Source organism: Gossypium hirsutum, chromosome A05 (assembly GCF_007990345.1).
Source record: "Gossypium hirsutum isolate 1008001.06 chromosome A05, Gossypium_hirsutum_v2.1, whole genome shotgun sequence".
Lineage (NCBI taxonomy): Eukaryota > Viridiplantae > Streptophyta > Magnoliopsida > Malvales > Malvaceae > Gossypium > Gossypium hirsutum.
In genome coordinates this window covers 12,333,770-12,352,558 of record NC_053428.1, presented here as the reverse complement: position 1 = coordinate 12,352,558, position 18,789 = coordinate 12,333,770, and the positions used below count along the sequence as shown (strand labels likewise).

The following is an 18,789-nucleotide window of genomic DNA, read 5'->3' as shown; positions in this document are numbered from 1 at the left end:
TAACTTAATTATAACATAAATACAAATGAAAGTAAAATTTTAATTTTTTTTAATTTGTTTTTCTCAAGTCCTACGTACTTTTAGGAAAACTCATCTTGATTTTTTTTCTTTTTTAGATTAAGGTTGTAAATTAGTATTTAATATTTTTTATTTATTACGATATTGTGGGAGAAGAAAGGGATGATACGGTTTAAACTCGTCTAATTTAGGTACCAAATGGAAGCTTTAACCTATAATATTTAATAGGGATAAAGCAACATTTGGTCTGTAAATTTTACATTTTTTTTTTCAAATTGGTTCTTAAATCAGGATTTTGATGAAGAGTGATAGTGCAATATTTTAAGATTATACCTTGTCATCATGTAAAAATTTAAAAAATAATTTATATAAAAAATTAAAGTACAAAAAAATTTAAAATCTAAATAAATTATAGCATTTTTTAAATAAAAAGAAAATTCAAGTGATGATGTGAAAAATCTCAAAGTATCAAGTCATCATAAAATAATAAAATTCAAGGTTAACGATCATTTTGTAAAAAATTGTCAAATTCCAAAATCAGTGTAGGTTAAAAAAGTTCAGGAACCAAGATAAAAAAAATTATTAAGTACAAGAATTAAACGTTAATATTATTTAATCATTATATTTTTTTAAGCTGTAAAGTTAATATTTAAATTTTAATTAAGTATCTGATGTTTCGTATTCTATGATTTAGTATTTAAATTTTATGATTTAAAGTTTATGAATAATGAGGTAGAACTTAGGGTTTAGAATTTATATTACTATCAGTCCAAATGAATTTAGTCTTATAGTAAATAAATGAAAAAACATGATTATTTAAGAAAACCTAAATTACAAATATTAATTTAAATCCTAAATACAAAATTATTTGTAAAATAATAAAGAAGATACAAAACAATATGCACCTTATATTCCTCAATTTAAAAAATCCTTTGAATCAAGCATCTTTAAAAATTAGTAGCTGAATTAATGAAGTTTTGTTTTATAATATTTAGTTGTAGCAAAATCATTTTACAACATATAATATTTAGTAAATAATTTCTAAGGTTCAAACTTTTATATTATAGTTAAATATTAGACATAAAAAAATAAAAATAATAAATTATCAATAAAAATGAGAGTGTCCTAGAATTGATGTTTTTACATGTGGAAGGTCAAAAACATTTGATTTAATATGAAGATGACCCTAACGTTATGACAACTTCATGTTATATAATGGTTGGCTTGATGTCACATGTTTATTTTTATTTCAAGGATTTAATTTTCAAAATGAAGAAGTATGATTTTTTTATATTTATAAGTTTTTATAATATTTATAAATTTTGATGGATTTTTTTATTATTTTTGTAATTTATTAAAATTTTTATAGGGTTTATAATATTTATAAATTGTTATGATTTTATACATATTTTTTTTAAGTTTATATAAAATTTAATATTTTTATTATATTTTATGGTAATTTTTTATTAGAAAAGTGAAAGGTTAATCGTCATTTGATTGGTCCATCTGGTCGATATGGTTGAAGAGGGAAATTATTAACAGAATAACTTAATTGATTTTTTTTCGTTAAGGGCCTTCTATATTTGTAAGATTTTTTTTCTTTTTTGCATAGTTAATAATTGAATAGTAAAAACTATTGGTAAAAGTACCATGGAGACCGTTGTATTAAGAGTCATATTGTATTTTATCCTATTTATGAAAAAATAGACAAATTAATTCCTATGTGTTAGATCAAAGAGTAAAATGACCATTTTTAATTAAATATTTCATCTATTTCAACTGTTAAAAACTGACGTGTTTGATAGAATAATCTGACCGTTACATGTAACTTGCGCTATTTTATCAATTTTTTTAGTAGAGAAGATAAAATATAATCCAACTTTTAATATAAAGGTTTCCATGGCATTTTGATCAAAATTTGTTTGTTAGTTGAGACATTAAAGTTAAAGTAAAAAAAATGAAATATATTTAGAAAAAAACATTGAAGTATTTATTTTTGGGGTAAATTACATCCAATTTCACTCTAAAATAGGGTTTTTTTTTATGTTTTGATCACTCTATTTTATTTTTACAATTTAGTTAAATTAAGATGTTTATTCGAAATAGTCACCGTTATTAAGAAATCTATTAATTCACTAACAAATTGTTAACATGACACATTAGGCAATTTAATGGTGACAGGTGACAACTTTTTTTTTTTTTTACTTTTGACTAAAGCTTAAAGGCTTATTTTAAATTATTCCGAAGTCTTTTTTTTTTCTCTGAAACTTGGTCCTTCTTACTCACCAGGAAACTAGTTGGTGGCAATGATGGCGACATCGGCGAAGACCCTCCAAAAAGTGCCAGTAATCATTCGTGAGGAAGGAAGTGTCACCACCAATTGACAATGAGAGGACGTCGCCCCCGTTTTTGCTGGCACGTTTTAAACGGCCAAAATATCGTCTCCCAATACTCGTTGAGCGCTTCATTGATGGAAACTTTCTCTTGCAAAAATTTGAGTGAGGTTTAAATAGCTATATGCTTCCATAAAAAAAACTATTGTGAAGATCAATTTCAACAACTGAGAATGATTTATCCATGTGTTAATGATGATGGTCTATCCATGTGTTGCAACCTCTGTAATTATGTATACAATTTGAAACATATAGAGAAGAAACATATAGAGAAGCGAGAGACCTCATTTTTTGAGTTGCTCTCTAAGGGAAACCAGTGCAAAATAATACCCAAGTTTATCATATAAGGTATCATTTGACCAATATGGGAGTTGTTACTTGTGGAATCATAATTTGGTATCATTAATGCTCTAGGTAAGATGATAAAGAAAAGCATATTGTAAAGTTTCTAATGTAGAGAAAATTACCAGACTAAGAGCTATTGTTCTGAGAAGAATAAAATACTTCTTTCCCTTCCAACATCAACAAATTTCAAGTCAATAATTGCCGCAAAACAATTGCAACGACAATAAAATTAAGATATACCCAAACAAATTAAAGATATTAGTTATCAGTAAGTATCAGAAAAATCAAAGCTTTGCATTTGAAAAATAGAAAAAAACAAAAGAATTGTGTCAATGGAATGAGATTTTTAATTGTCTATGAGGGAAACAGGTGCAAGCGCCATCGACGTTCTCTCGTTGTCACTCGACGGCGACGCTTCCTTCCTGAAGGGTGGGTATTGACGCTTTGTGGAGGATCCTCACCAGTGCCGCCATCACTGCCACCAACTAGTTTCCATGATGGTGGATAAGGACAAGTTTCAAAGAGATGATAAAGAAAAAATTGGAATAATTACAGATAGGTCCTTAAGCATTGGTCAAAAGTAAAAAAAAAAGTGTCATTATTCAATTGGCTAGTGCACCATGTCAGCAACATTTCAATGAATTAACAAAATTTTAATGACAGTAATTAATTCGAATAATTATCTTAATTAAATTAACTAAATTGAGAAAAAAATTTAAATTAGCAAATAGAACAAACCCTTATTTTTATTTGTTTTAGGTATATCTATGTTATTAATAAAATCATAAACGATTACGATTATTATTTTGATGTTTTTTTTTGTTTTGTTATACTTTTATATAGTTTTTAGATAAAATAACTAAAATTAACATATCTAAGATTAAACTAGTGTTTAATAAATTTATAAACAATTTTTTTACCACTACACTAATAATAAATCTTAAGTAAAATTTTAAAAAAACTTTTAAACTTTCTCTCACTAAATTTATGTATCTATACTATTAATAACTAATATACCATTTTATTAAATTATTACTATTATTATTTTAATGATCTTTTTTAGACATTGTTATTTTAGTATCCATAATTTATTATTTTCATCAATTGTATATCCATACTTACTATTATTTAAGTCTCTGATTGAGTTAATGTCACAATTCAACGAGCACCAACTTGATTAGAAAAATTACAAAAGTATCCTACGGTAATTAAAATAACTTGTATTATTTGAGAGTACTAATATTTTTATTTTAACAAAAACTATTAAAATATGTATATAATAGAATTTAAACACACCAATTAAATTCGTTAAAACCTCAAATTTATCACTCAATCAAATATTTATTCAACCTTTAATTTTTTTTCATTTTAATTTCATACACATTTTATTTGTTATTATTAATTAATTTCAAATGATATATTTAATTATTTATTATATGTTATTCTAAATAGGTGTTTCCACGTGCTTACCCGAGTTTCTAGTTAACATTTAACTATGTTTTGATCCTTAAAAGAATATATCACGAAATTACAAAATAGGCCCCATGAAAGAGGAAATTCTACAATTTCTAGTGTTGTTTACAGTAGGGTTGAAGACGCCGATAAGCGCCACCACTGTGTCTCTCTTGCAGACCCGAACTCTCACCTTGTTTTTTCTTTTTGAATCTTTTCAATTTTCTTTGAACCCTAATTTCTCTTTTAGAAGTTTGTGATTTTCTTCCACAGAGAAAACAATGGGAGCTTCGTTGCCTCCGAAAGAAGCTAACCTCTTCAAACTTATCGTCGTAAGGCTTCGATTTCTCTCTCTCTCATATATATATTTCAATTGGTATCCAGGTATTTCTACCTGGTATTTATACTCGAATTGCTTTTTATATGTTTTTTTTTTGTAATTCTACGATCGCTCTTCTTTTATCTCTTTTACTTCATTGCTTGCAAAACCCTAGCTGGATGCTGCTCTGTTTAGTTGCACAGAAGAATGGTGGATATCGAATGAGACATGGGAATTTGGAGTCGATATGCTTGCTCGTCAATCAGTTTTTTGTGTTCGGGCAATTTTTGTGTATATATTAAGTTCATTTCATTTTTTTTTCTGTTTAGCAACTGTTAGGAAAGTTGAATTTTGGTTTGGTTTGATTTTTTTAAAGGAAGGGTACACTTTGCGCTTTCCTTTGGTAATAATTTATTTGTATCATCATAGAGAAAATTAGATAAATGACAATTTAATGACTTGCTATTTGAGTAAATTTTCTTGCCTGTTGTTAAATTTTTTTAGACTTGACCTTTGTTGATTCCTAACTGAATGCGATTGTTTTGTCTTTGACACACATTACTTTTAAGACTTTTACAGTGATATTTGCAAAGCAATCTACTTCATTAGATTTGATAAACTGACCGAGCCTGGTTTTATGTAATTGTATACTTCACGATTAAGTTTTAGTATTTACATATTGGAAGAACTTGTCGGCAGTAGCAACATGTGAAGATTTTCTACACATCGCTGGAAGTCCTCCCCTTCCCCCATATTTAAGAAAAAAATATTTAGTGAAAAGTAGAATTTTGACTTGTGTGTTTTACTCCTTTTTCTTTTTCTCTTCTTTTAGACTGATTTTTATGTAATTAGTTTTTATCTAATACTGTACTCTAGCTAATTCTCATAGATTAAATTTTAGTATTTACATATTGTAAGAACTTGTCGGCAGTAGCAACATCTGAAGATTTTCTGCACATCGCTGGAAGTCCTCCCCTTTCCCCATTTTTAAGAAAAAAAATATTTAGTGAAAAGTAGAATTTTGACTGGTGTGTTTTACTCCTTTTTCTTTTTCTCTCTTCTTTTAGACTGATTTTTATGTAATTAGTTTTTATCTGTTACTGTACTCTAGCTAATTTTCATAGATGAACTTTTGTATTATTGATATGGGCATCCATGTGCTATTGCTAAAGCTCTTGTTTGTTTTTCCATTGCAGAAATCATATGAAACTAAACAGTGCAAGAAAGGACTGAAGGCTGCAGATGCAATACTGAAAAAGTTTCCTGATCATGGAGGTAGTTTAACTTGATGCACTCCTTTGACTGAGAGGCACATATTGCTCATTTCATGGTCTTTCTAAGTGTACCTTTGTAAAGATGCCAGAACTCTAAAACAAACAGAATGATATAAAAAAAGGGCAGTTTGTGTTGGTTTCTATGTTTGGTTTGGACAATCTTTATAAAAATGCCTATGAACTTGACGTGATTGTTTCTGTGGATTCCAATTACGTTTTGTGACTGCTGTCAGTGACATTTTGGAAAGCAGTATAACTGACTATTCCATGATGTCTGGTTAGAAATATTGCATTACCATGAGTATAACTGCTTTTTATTTACCTATGAGGTCTTACAATGTACAATATTTTAATAGTTTCTTCATCTTGGTTGGTTTTTGTGAGTATTCATTGATGTGTGGTATTGGCATAGATGAGTAGTTTCCCGCTTGCATTCCTGTCTTTTAGAAATAAAAAGTTTCAATTTAGTATTTTATACTTTCTAGTAATTGTATGTTATTGTATTTGTGTACTAATTTATTGGCTTCTTACATGTTTTCAGAAACTTTGTCGATGAAGGGGTTGACCTTAAATTGCATGGATCGTAAATCTGAAGCATATGAACTTGTCCGACTAGGTTTAAAGGTAGTCTTGTTTCTTTTCTTTTAATCCATGTAATGTCGAAGCTGGGTCATCTTTTCTTAACATTGTTTTCATGTTTGACTTAATGTAGAATGATGTTAAAAGTCATGTTTGCTGGCATGTTTATGGTCTCCTTTACCGGTCAGATAGGGAATACAGGGAGGCTATTAAATGCTATCGCAATGCTTTGAGAATAGATCCAGACAACATTGAAATACTACGGGACTTGTCACTCTTGCAGGTAAGCTGATTTATCTTCATTCTCTGTGATTTGTGCTTCTAGGCTCAGTATTTGATCTAAGATGTTCCTCATATTCCTCATTCCAAGTTGTTTCAGAAATCTTTATGCTTTTGTTTCATCTTTTTTATCACAGGCACAAATGCGAGATTTGACAGGATTTGTTGAGACAAGACAACAACTTTTGACTTTGAAACCAAATCATCGCATGAACTGGATTGGCTTTGCTGTAGCCAACCATTTATGCTCAAAGTATTTGTTCTTCTTTATTTAACTATATTTTGACCCATTCTTATGCTTACTTTTCATCAAATTTGTTGACTTCTATTTTGTGAAACATGCTTTGGAATGCTGTTATTTTTATGCTGTATTTGAAGTTCAGAATTGAAAGGCCTGTTTGATTGAAGATTGAAACATTTGTTAATTAGTTCAAAGTCAATTCTTTAAATTAAATGCTTAAAAATCCAAATTCTTTGTTTCTAATTACATGATCAGATATATGCTAGCCTGGATATACCATTTGAAATGTGGTTCATTTAGTTTGCATGATTGCAACTAAGCATCCAATCAGAGTTCATAAAAGGTTAAAAATACAAATTTCTGTTGAAGTATCTAAGTTCTCTTAGCACAATATATGGTGGGTGTAAATTGTATTGAAGGTGTTACTAATATACAGGTAGGTGGCTGGATAAATTTATACTCAACTACTCTACAATGAAGCTGTTGACATCTACCTTTATGAAATTTTGTTGCAAATTAGCATTTTAACAATGCCTTCATGCCTAGTTAACTGCAGAGTTCTGCTGTTTTTGCTATGGTGCTGTATGGAAATTGTGATGATGCTATAATTTCTTTTGGCTTTTACTTGTTGGTGTAAAATGATTCTGTGTTTCATGCTTTAATGGAATGTACTTAAGTTATTGCTTTGGCACATCAGTTGGCGTGGTTTTTCTTTACTTTGCATCGGCTTAGTGATTCCATGTGAAGGAAAATTTATGGATTCATATCTTTATCCTTTAGTTATTTATGCTAAATGCCATTTTTATATCAGTGTTGCAAAAGCAGTTGAAATTTTAGAAGCATATGAAGGGACATTAGAAGATGATTATCCACCTGATAATGAAAAATGTGAGCATGGTGAAATGCTTTTATACAAGGTATTGCTGATGTAATACTTTTTAGATCTTGCATGCATATGCGTGTGCCTGGCATTTCTCACAAGTTCACTTCATTATACATATATTCCTATTTTTAGAATTTATGCTAATATATAAGCGTGAGTGATTGAGTTTGGTGTCTCTAGCTAACCAGACAAACACTAACACAATTAGTGAAATTATTCATAAACCAAATAAAATAATGATAAATATACAAAAATTCAAGATATTAATGTCTTTTTACCTTATTTCTAAATGGCGTGATAATTTTTGCATGCCATTAGACCTTCCGCTTGTATTTCTGCCAAAATCTAATATTCTTATGTAAATGTTGTAGCTAATTAGCAAACCTAGCCTTTTTACATTTGATGTGTGGCTTTTCATGATTCTTCTTGTTTAGAGAAGAAATGAAATCATCTTCAAGTTCACTTTAGTCTGAGATAGAGGACCAACCTGTGGCCCATGGTGGTATTTTGCATCCATAGGGTTTTTAATTCTTTGCTGTTTAGGCATATCATTCACGTTAGGGAGAAACATGGCTTGTTCAAAGAAGAGTTGTGCCTTTTACAGGGAATCAAATCTGTAGTGCTTGTAAGAACTGCCTCTGAACCTGTCTTTCTTGATCCTTAATTAAATGTTTTACAGAACCATTCTGGATTTTTGTTGCAAACACATTATAAACAAGTCTACCTCTTTTTTACATAATATTACGAAATATTTATTTTTTAACTACAGGAACGAGATCCTAGAAATAGCTTAATCAATATATATTTGCATAGTAACATACTAATTACATATATTTTGTCTAATAGATGCCATATATTACTAGTTGTGGTGTCCCAGAAGATTCTTTGATGTTTATATGGGTATGGTATTTTTCTCCAGATCTCTTTGCTAGAGGAATGCGGGTTTCTTGAGAGAGCACTTGAGGAATTGCACAAGAAAGAGTCAAAAATAGTAAGTGCGAACATATATAACACCAGGGTGCTTTAAATGTTTAAATTTTTATCAAGTTCCTAATTGTTGGACTTAAGAAATTTAACTGATTCTATTCTTCTAGGTTGATAAATTGACTTCCAAAGAACAAGAGGTTTCTCTCTTGGTGAAGCTTGGACGCCTAGAAGAAGGTGTCAATCATTACAAGGCTTTACTTGCCATGAATCCCGACAATTACAGGTGAATCTTATGCCTTTGGTATCTCATTTGAAAGGCCTAATCAAACTTATTAATGAATCACTCATTGCAAATAAATAATATCAACTAGATTTTTTACTTGTCCAGCTCTTCTTCATGCTTGAGGATTCCTCATTGCAGTCCTACAATATTTATATTTGCCTATATTCTGGTGTAATTTGTTGCTTTTAGTTCTGATTATTGGGGAGCCAAACTTTCAATTTTTATATTTTGTGCATGTGCATTTTCCAGATATTATGAAGGCTTGCAGAAATGTTTTAGTCTATATTCTGAAAATGGCAAGTATTCCTCTGATAAAATTGATCGGTTGGATGCATTATACAAATCACTTGCAGAACAGTTCACCTGGTCATCTGCTGTTAAGGTGGCTGTCTTTTCTTTTATTGTTTATGGATTTTTTTTTATGACTTATAATAAGGAATAGGCTTAACTCACAAATTGATACTTAAATTATACTCTTTTTCCCGTATTGGTACCTAAACTTTTCTTTTGGTCACAAGTTGTGTACCTAAACTATTTTTTTTCTCAAGTTGGCACCTCCACTAGTCAAACCGTTAAGTCTATTTAAAAAATGGCTTAACCTACAAATTGGTACCTCAACTATGCTCCTTTCCCCGTTTTGGTACCTAAACAATTTTTTTCTCAAGTTGGCACCTCTGTTAGTTTACCTGTTATTCAAACCCTTTAAGTCTATTTAAAAAAAAGATAACCAATTAAAAATGATCATGTGGCTAAGAAAAGGCAAAAAATATTATTCTCTCTCTCTCTCTATATATATGTATATATATTGTTGCTTTTCACTTTATAATTTTTTTCTTTCTTCTTCCTTCCATCTCGGGCTTCTTTTACAAGTGTCAGCATTTTAGGCTTCATGTTGGGCCATCAGTTCTCGGTTTGATTAAATAAATTATTAAAAAATTCATAAAAAATAAAAATATACAATTAAAAATTAGAGAGAACCAGTTCAACCAATTTGTTTTAGCTTGGTTCAACTGGTCTGTATCGGTTTATGGGTTAATTGGTTCAACCTTTATTTGTGGACCGGTACCCTAGCCGGTTTTGAAAACACTGGTTTTGATCGATGAAAGAACTTTTTGATCCGTTAGGTTGGGTAAGCAGGCGGTGAAGTTCGAAAACAGAATTAATCATCAGCATCTCGATCTCGGGAGAGCAAATTTCGAGCATTACTGGCATTTAGACATTATAAAAGAAGAATAAAGAAAAAAATAATGTAAAAGAAAAAAATAAAATAGCAGAATTAAAAAAAATATTTTTTAAAGTATATATGAAGTGGCTGTCTAATATTGGTTAGAATTTTTTTAATGGATATAATATTTTGGTTATAAAATGGGTAATAGAAAAATAGCTTAGGTATCATTTGTAACCAAAAAAAAGTTTAGTACCAACTTGGGAAAAATGGTATAGTTTAGGTGCTAATTTTTGGATTAAGCCTTTTTTAAAAATAGACTTAACGGTTTGACTAATGGTTGGACTAATAGAGTTACCAACATGAGAAAAAAAAAAGTAGTAGTTTATATATCACTTGTGTCCAAAAAAAAAAAGTTTAGGTATCAAAATGGGAAAAATGTTTTAGGTACCAATTTATGGGTTAAACCTAAGAAATAATGTGATGAGAAGAATCCAGTGATGTGCTTCTACCAAAGATTGAGTCCATTCATTGACTTGTGATATGCTGAAATAATATTAAAAAAGATGGTTTTATTTTTTGCGGTGTGAGTAAATTGATGTCTTGATGTGACAACAGTATGAACTCTAGATGGTTAAAATGCCACTGTCAACCCTTAGAAGGTGACATGGCAGCATCACAAATTCAAGAGTTAATTCTTTTTAGTAAGGACTATCTTTGTTTTCTTCTTTTAGTTAAGCTGCGCTTTTAAGGGTGGGTACATGACCATGAGTTGACATGGCCTCCTTACTGCATGGATAAAATAAATTGTCAAATTTTAGAGCTTTTAGAATTTGGCTTTCTCAGTGAGGATGTAATTGAATGGTTTCTTCCTGTAAACTCAAATTTGTTATGTATTAATGCATGACAATTCTATTTGTTGCTGTGACATTATGCAATGCCTATTTTCTTTATGATGTTTGATGAATTTTACAGTACTTATATATTCAAACTCTGTTTTTTAGAGGATACCACTTGATTTTTTGCAAGGAGACAAGTTCTGTGCAGCTGCAGCTAATTATATTAAGCCCCTTCTAACAAAGGTATGTATGCAGATGAGTTTTACTGCTGTTTATACCTTATTGGGTGAAATAATGATATATTTTCTCTATTCTCTCAGGGTGTTCCTTCTTTATTCTCAGATCTTTCTCCTTTGTATGATCAACCCGGCAAGGTAAGTTTCCTTGCATCTAAAAATTAAAATTAAGATTTTAAATATTAGCCTACACTACTTGCCAACTAGTAGGGTACATGATATTAAGACCAATGTTTCCTGCTTTTTTGACACTTCTACAGGCAGACATATTGGAGCAACTTATTCTTGAGCTGGAGCATTCAATTAGTGGGGACGGGAGATACCCTGATAGGTATTATATGCTTTCAACCCATGAGTAATAGTATAATACGTCTTTCAAGCAAATAAATACTTGGATTTGCTACCCTTAGAGTTAATATATACTTTCAGGTGGTTGTGTGATATTGTAGCAAGTCTTAAGAGTTTTAAAATGTTTAGATATTGGGTTTGGTCCAGTGCTATTTATCTATTACAGCCTATAGTTTAGTCAAATCCTCTCTCAGTTGCTTATTTGTTATCTGTTAAATGAGTACATAATGGTTATTTTACATGGTTGTGTGTGAAGTCCTATATGTTTTTTGTTTGTTTGCTTGTACACAAGCACACATTTGGTATTATGCTGAGTCATTTGATCTCTTGTGTTTCATATTGATGTCAGGACTGAGAAGGAGCCCCCTTCAACACTTTTATGGATTTTGTTCTTTTTGGCTCAGGTAGGTAACCATCTGCTTTCCTCACTCCATGGGCCATGGTCAGTTTCTTTGCAATAAATATCTGGTGCTTTCTTTTGCGTTTTCCTTTGAATAACTTAAGAGTTATTGATGCAGCATTATGACAGAAGAGGACAGTATGACATTGCTCTTTCAAAAATTGATGAGGCTATACAGCACACTCCAACCGTAATTGATTTATACTCTGTCAAGGTTTGTTCTTGTCATCAACCTTAAAATTTTTGTATTCTTCTTCTGCCTGTTTTTAATTTTTTTTCAGGTGGATCATTTAAAAAAATTTCTAGTATTCCTGTATTTGACTTTGTTTTGCCTGATGTGGCTCACATTTCATGAGGCATATCATTGCTTGAGAACTCTTCAAGATATTTCCTTGGACTTATTACTTGCTTGTTAGACTTGTCACTTGCCATGATGCTGACCTTGATTGTCTATTTATTGTGCACTAAATTGTGTGAAGTTGCTGTACATATTTTTATAAAATGGAAACAAGTTTTTCTTGAGGAAAATAAATCTTAATGGGCATGAGCCAAGTATATGACCTCTTTTCTTCGGATTTTGGGGGTTTTATTGCTTATAGGGTTTTGGCCACATGGCTATAGCTTCTTTATGAGCCTTTTTCTTTTACTGTCTTCTAGAAAAGTTCTTGGAATTTTCTTGAAGCTGGCTGTAGGTGTATATTAGTTGCTTCTGCTTTGATCACAGAGCCGGATATTGAAACATGCTGGTGATTTGGTAGCTGCGGCTTCATTGGCAGATGAAGCTAGGTGTATGGATCTTGCAGACCGCTACATAAACAGTGAATCTGTCAAGCGTATGTTGCAGGCTGATCAGGTTCTGAAGCTGCCCCCCATCTTTTTTTTTTTTTGTGTGTATATGATATTTATCTCTATCGCTATTATTGTACACTCAGCAAGCTTTTTGTACTCTTATAGGTGGCTTTGGCAGAAAAAATTGCTGTATTGTTCACAAAAGATGGAGACCAGCACAACAACCTTCATGACATGCAGTGCATGTGGTTTGTTTTTGTTTATTGCCTTGGGCGTGTTGCTGTCTCTTATTATAATCTGAATACATCTACTGAGTGTTGTTCATGTTTTGAAGGTATGAACTTGCTTCTGGTGAAAGCTACTTTCGACAAGGTGATCTTGGACGGGCCCTTAAGAAATTTTTAGCTGTGGAGAAGCACTATGCTGATATTACTGAAGATCAATTTGATTTCCATTCTTATTGTTTACGGAAAATGACACTGCGTGCATATGTTGATATGCTAAGATTTCAAGATCGGTTGCATTCCCATGCTTATTTTCACAAAGCAGCAGTTGGTGCCATCAGGTGAAGCATTTTGTTTGATCTGCTAGCTTTTCAGGGATTCATAGTAGACTTATTCTGTTTGACTATCTGTGACAATGTTATCGCTTCTATGCATCTTGTTTTCTCTGATTCCTCACTTTGAATCAAAGAAGAATGAAGATCGATCTTGAGTGATTGATTCCTTACTTTTTTTAATCAATTAAGGTTTATCCGGGCTTGATCTTTTGATTGATTCCTTACTTTTTTTAATCAATTAAGGTTTATCCGGGCTTGATCTTTTCTTTTTTCCTACATTGGGTTTGAATTTTGATTTGAAAACCGCCCTGAATTATTGATCATTTTGATTGCATTTTTTCTTCTTGCACATAAAGATTGTAAGTGAGGTTGTAATGAAGTGCACCTGTGGTAGCAAAGCTGCGTTTGATTTTTGGTGGCCTTGTCTTTTACATTTGTGATAATCTTTCCTAAATATAAGACCAAACTAGTTTTTCAACACCAAATGGTAAGAATGTAGCTACCATTATTGATGAGAAGTTGATTCAATGATCTTCCAGTTGCCGGTTCCTGCGTCTTGTTGATCTTGTTGTTTGAACTTTGTTTACCTTCATCCTTTTATGAACTTTTTCCTGCTTTTTATGGTTTTCCTCTTGCAAGATTAAAACCTTCTTCAATTTTATTTTTTATCTCCTTTTTCTAAAATTCAGACTCCATCACCGTCAGTCTTTGCCTCTTTTTGCTTTAGCCTTCTGGGGAATGGGGGGATGATTGCATAGATTTCAGGTGCATTCATTATGTGTTAGTTGAAATTTGCAGCAATGCATTGTCTGAACCTTGCTGTATGAAAATTTTCTTGAAGGTAATTTTTGTTCCTTTATGATGATATTATTATAAGCAATTATTTTTGTGGGCAAGTTGCAATTTGAGATTGTGGCTGGTTTAATGAGAGGAAGATGGTTCCTGGATTTCTGTTGGGTTAAGGATAGAGAGTTGTACTTTACTGTAGCAAAAATTATTTGTTAATTTAGCACTTCTGCATTGATTCTTAATGATTGTATGGTGGAATGGGAGTGGATGATACTGTGATAGACCATAAATTGGGTTAATAGTTATTGTGATTGAATCATTGTATGGCTCCTATGCGGTGTCTCTTTTTTCAGAAAACCTTTGCTCGAAATTGATGAATGCTTCAACTCCTAACTTATTTTTGAAGTGCAGATGCTACCTAAAGTTGTACGATTCTCCTTTGAACTCACCAGCTGAAGTAGAGGACAACACTTCAAAGGCTACTCAAAAAAAGAAAATGAAAAAGCAGAGGAAGGCAGAACGAGCTAAGAAAGTATATCAGCTTTATTTGATGATTCTTGGATAACATTTCTTTGATGATTTAATCTAATGCTGTGCTTTATTTTAGGAGGCAGAGGAGAAAAATGAAGGATCAAGTGCTAGCGGAACGTCTAAGTCTGGGAGACGACACATTAAACCTGTAGATCCAGATCCTTATGGAGAAAAATTATTGAAGGTTATCTAGCTTTGTCTCTCTTCTTTATATTATGCATTAGATTCCTGATTGAAGTCCTCTTTTGCTGTAAAAATGTGTCTCTAATGCCTATTAAGCTAGGTCTCTGTTTAATGTTATATATTTTATAGACTGATGATCCCTTGTCGGAAGCAACAAAGTACTTGAAGTTGCTTCAGAAGAACTCACCTGATTCTTTGGAGACACACTTGCTTTCTTTTGAAGTAAATATGAGAAAGCAGAAGATTTTGCTTGCCTTTCAGGTATTTATATTTGCATTGAACATGATTGTGTTTCTTCTCTTTGTCTTTGAGCAACTAGAACTGATTTTTAAATGTAACCAAGTGGATTAAGAATTTGGATCAGTTTACTCTGTTAGGAAGCCCCCTCGTCTCATTTTCACTTGCTGCCTTGATACTTGGTTGGAGTAATGAAACTGCATCATTAAAACCAAACATCTTTGCCTTATCTTGTGTTTGTAACTTGAATTTAAAAGAAGGGATTTTGGATTTTGGATTTAGTGTAAATTATGTGATAAAACACTTGAAAATTGACTCTTGATTGTTTTAAAATTCATGGATCTGTTGAATCTTATTTAATGGTGAATTTGAAGTACCCATAGAATGTGTGAAATTGAAATTCATCTTCTTATGTTGAATTTTAACTAATTTGTACATGGTATGGGGCATTCCATTCTCATAGTCCTAGTCCACTCTCTCAGAGTCATCTTCCCAAACAGAGTCTCAAAGAATGTGTAGACATATCTTTGAATTGAAGAACAATGGTTTTGCTCACTTGTACTTCTATTATTTCATGATCTCATAATGATATGTTTGTATTGTTTTTGTTCCTTTTTCCGGAAGGCTGTAAAGCAACTGCTAAGGTTGGATGCTGATAATCCGGATTCACATTGCTGCTTGGTATGTAAAATCTGTCATGCTATATTATGCACCATCTTGCAGAAGTACAAGTACCTTCTTTTTTTGTACATAGATACAAAGTCATCTAATCTTTATATGGTTCATTTGAATTTTGTGTAATTCAGATCAAATTTTTCCATAAAGTGAGCTCAATGTCCGCTCCGGTGTCTGATGCAGAAAAACTTGTGTGGAGTGTCTTGGAAGCTGAGCGTCCCTCCATCAGGTTTTTCTAGAAATGGCTTTGTGATAGTTATTCCTCCAAGTGGGAGTTTTTTGTATTACTGTTATTATTTTTTTGATCCCTGATGCGTTAATTCCCTTTTTTTTTTTCTCTTTCTCCAGTCAATTGCAGGAGAAAACTCTTAATGAGGCAAACAAAATTTTCCTTGGTAATCATGAAGGTATTTCTGAGCTTATTTAACTTGATGCATTTTGGGCTTCTTGAGGTAGGTGGTATAGTCATATAATGTTTCACTTTTCTGTTCTTCAGATTCCTTGATGCATAGAGCAACAGTCGCAGAAATGTTATATACCTTGGACCCCACCAGGAAACTTGAGGCTGTTAAGATAATTGAAGATTCATCCAATAAAGTTGTGCCAACGTAATAAGTTTCTACTGTGTGATATGTATTCCATGCATCTCAACTTTCTCTCGAGGTTAATTGCCCCTTTCTGTTTCTATGATCCAGGAATGGAGCACTTGGATCGGTAATGGAGTGGAAACTCAAGGACTGTATTGCAGTCCATAAACTCTTAGACAATGTTCTTATTGATACAGATTCTGCTTTGAGTAAGTTACAGTTCTCCACATTAATTTCTGCTGACTAAAAAATTTTGAATTTAACTCCATTACCTTCTTAGGAAATGAATTACTTTTATAGATGTTTTAGTAAGAATTTCGATGATATTAAATATCATCATTCTGTTATCAAATGTTGTAGATTAGCTACCCAAAGAACTACACTATATTAGGATTCTTTAAAAAAATATAGAGAAAATTATGGTTTCAACATCAATCGATGATTTTCTGTAAATCTTATGAGCTCTGATGGCTTTATGGTTTTTGTTAGTACACGGTCTTTAATCTTCAAAATGTGGATATTGTGATATTGTTTGCATCTTAAAGAAAGTTGGACTTCATGATCAGTTTTTACTCCTATTTATCACTGATTATTCAATTCTTGTTATGGTGACCAAATTACTTGAGAAATGGCTGCTTTAGTTGGTAGGTGTCTTTTTAGATGATCGAAGTAAAATTCTGTAACCTGTAGACAATTTGAAGGGATATATTTGTGCTTAAGACTTTCGTTATTCAAATTTTTGTTCTCATTCGCTGTCTTATGTTTTGGTCTGTTTATAGCACTCAGCTATTGCTGGAGTTCCAAAACCTTTTTTGAGTATATGCGGGAAATTTATCCTGCAAATAGTGGAAATATGCATGTCTGTGGCTATTGATAATGCTTTCTACTCTTCTGGAAAGGCTAATTGTCTATGGTAAAGATTGCTCAAGCCGAAGGAATTAACGCCTTTGGTCTGATAATGGTCTTATACCGCAGGATGGAAAGTGAGATGTGCAGAGTACTTCCCGTACTCTATCTACTTTGAAGGTAGTCGTAGCTCTGCTGTGAACAACTCCTTGAACAATCTGGATACTGAAACTCCCTTGAATGGGGGTGCAAACGGTCCTGATATCATTCAAAGTGGAAACGCCTTTACATCAAATGGAAAGCTAGAAGCATTTAAAAACCTTAAAATTTGAAGGTGATGCTTCGCTTGTTGGCATCAACTGACATCAGAGCTCGAACTCAAATGTCCATGGAATGGCAGACCAAAGGATGATTGCCCTTGGCAGGCGTGGAAAGAGGAGAGTATCTTAGAAAGTTATGCAAAGCCACGGCTATCCTGTGAGATCAGATTTCTCTTTGCCTTTATTGATTATGAAATGCATTCCTTTTGCAAATGTGTATAATTTTTTTTTCATTAATGATTCTAGGGTTGAGTATATGTATAATATATATAAAAAAATAGTATCGCTTTAAAATTGCTCACCATTTGGTTGAGCGATCCTTAGAGCTGGGCTCCATGGTTTGCCACAAACTTTGAGGCGCTATAGAAAGTTTTGTTTGGTAAAGGAATATTGAGGTGAGCGTAGAAGAGAGGCGAATGTTTGAAGCATGTTGTACTTTGCCCATTTCATAACTTGGTCAGTCAGTCAGTCGCATCATAACTGTAGTATTTGTTAATACATAAACGTGGAAAATTTTGCCAATGGAGTCGAAATGAGTGGCGCTGATCATTAAATTACTAGTTTTGTTGCCCTTGTGGTTGCTGCGTGATTTTATCATTAAATTTTGAATTGCAATTAAATTAAGTTCATTCTTAATTATTATGATTCATCATGCGAAATGCTGGAGAGTAGGTAAAAAGTATAATTAGCTTTCAGATGGTAATATTTTCCCCGCCCTTGTTTATCTTTTTATTTATTTAACGGACTTGTATTGATGTCAAAACAGTAAAAGTTGGAGCTAGATGCAAAGTTGAGGTCGGTGTTTTTTGAAACATCAAAATGTTGAAGTGTGTACATTAACAGGATTGATTGAGGATTAAAAAACATAGCATACATATTAACTTAGAATTAGATCTGACTATTAACGCCTGTTTCAAATTTAGTCGAAATTTTCCTGGTAAAGGGAAGACCGATTTAAATAATTACGTGGCAAGAAAAAAAAATAGAGACCCAGCTATGCTATAAAAAACAAGCAGCAAAAGATGAGACACGTCCAGACATTATGCCATCTTCAACTGGTTTCTCGTCCATCGCTTTCCCAAGCTAATGGTGATGCAGTGTTGCTCCCACCAACGTCACTTTTACATAAGGGACAAGAGGCATTGAATTTCGCCCACTTATTTACACACTCCGCTTGGCAGCTCCCTCAGCTCATCATTGTCTGCATATTTTGCCAAGCAAATACAACATACCTGTCAACACCTCAATTCTGTATGCTGTATTACTAAAATCCTAGTACAGGCAAAAATCAA

General features: G+C 32.1%; 1 protein-coding gene across 1 annotated transcript; it reads left to right on the top strand.

Moving 5' to 3' along the window:
* The first annotated feature begins 4,278 nt into the window (after positions 1–4,278).
* LOC107906500 (N-terminal acetyltransferase A complex auxiliary subunit NAA15) lies at positions 4,279–18,019 on the top strand. The gene is made up of 26 exons (XM_041113442.1): positions 4,279–4,540; positions 5,724–5,802; positions 6,343–6,425; positions 6,514–6,663; positions 6,797–6,912; positions 7,712–7,817; positions 8,703–8,774; positions 8,878–8,993; positions 9,243–9,375; positions 11,163–11,240; positions 11,318–11,371; positions 11,494–11,564; positions 11,931–11,985; positions 12,100–12,195; positions 12,706–12,834; positions 12,936–13,018; positions 13,105–13,335; positions 14,530–14,650; positions 14,726–14,833; positions 14,962–15,093; positions 15,694–15,750; positions 15,876–15,973; positions 16,093–16,151; positions 16,241–16,352; positions 16,440–16,540; positions 17,307–18,019. Exons 1-26 carry the CDS (start codon positions 4,490–4,492, stop codon positions 17,507–17,509), a joined length of 2,694 nt encoding a protein of 897 aa, XP_040969376.1. The 5' UTR covers positions 4,279–4,489; the 3' UTR covers positions 17,510–18,019.
* Positions 18,020–18,789: the final 770 nt, after the last annotated feature.

Excerpts from the sequence above, each read along its gene's own strand:
- LOC107906500 (XM_041113442.1), top strand. The coding sequence starts at position 4,490 with ATGGGAGCTTCGTTGCCTCCGAAAGAAGCTAACCTCTTCAAACTTATC. Across the intron at positions 6,426-6,513 it reads TTGTCCGACTAGGTTTAAAG|AATGATGTTAAAAGTCATGT; the intron begins GTAGTCTTGTTT and ends GACTTAATGTAG. Across the intron at positions 8,994-9,242 it reads ATGAATCCCGACAATTACAG|ATATTATGAAGGCTTGCAGA; the intron begins GTGAATCTTATG and ends TGCATTTTCCAG.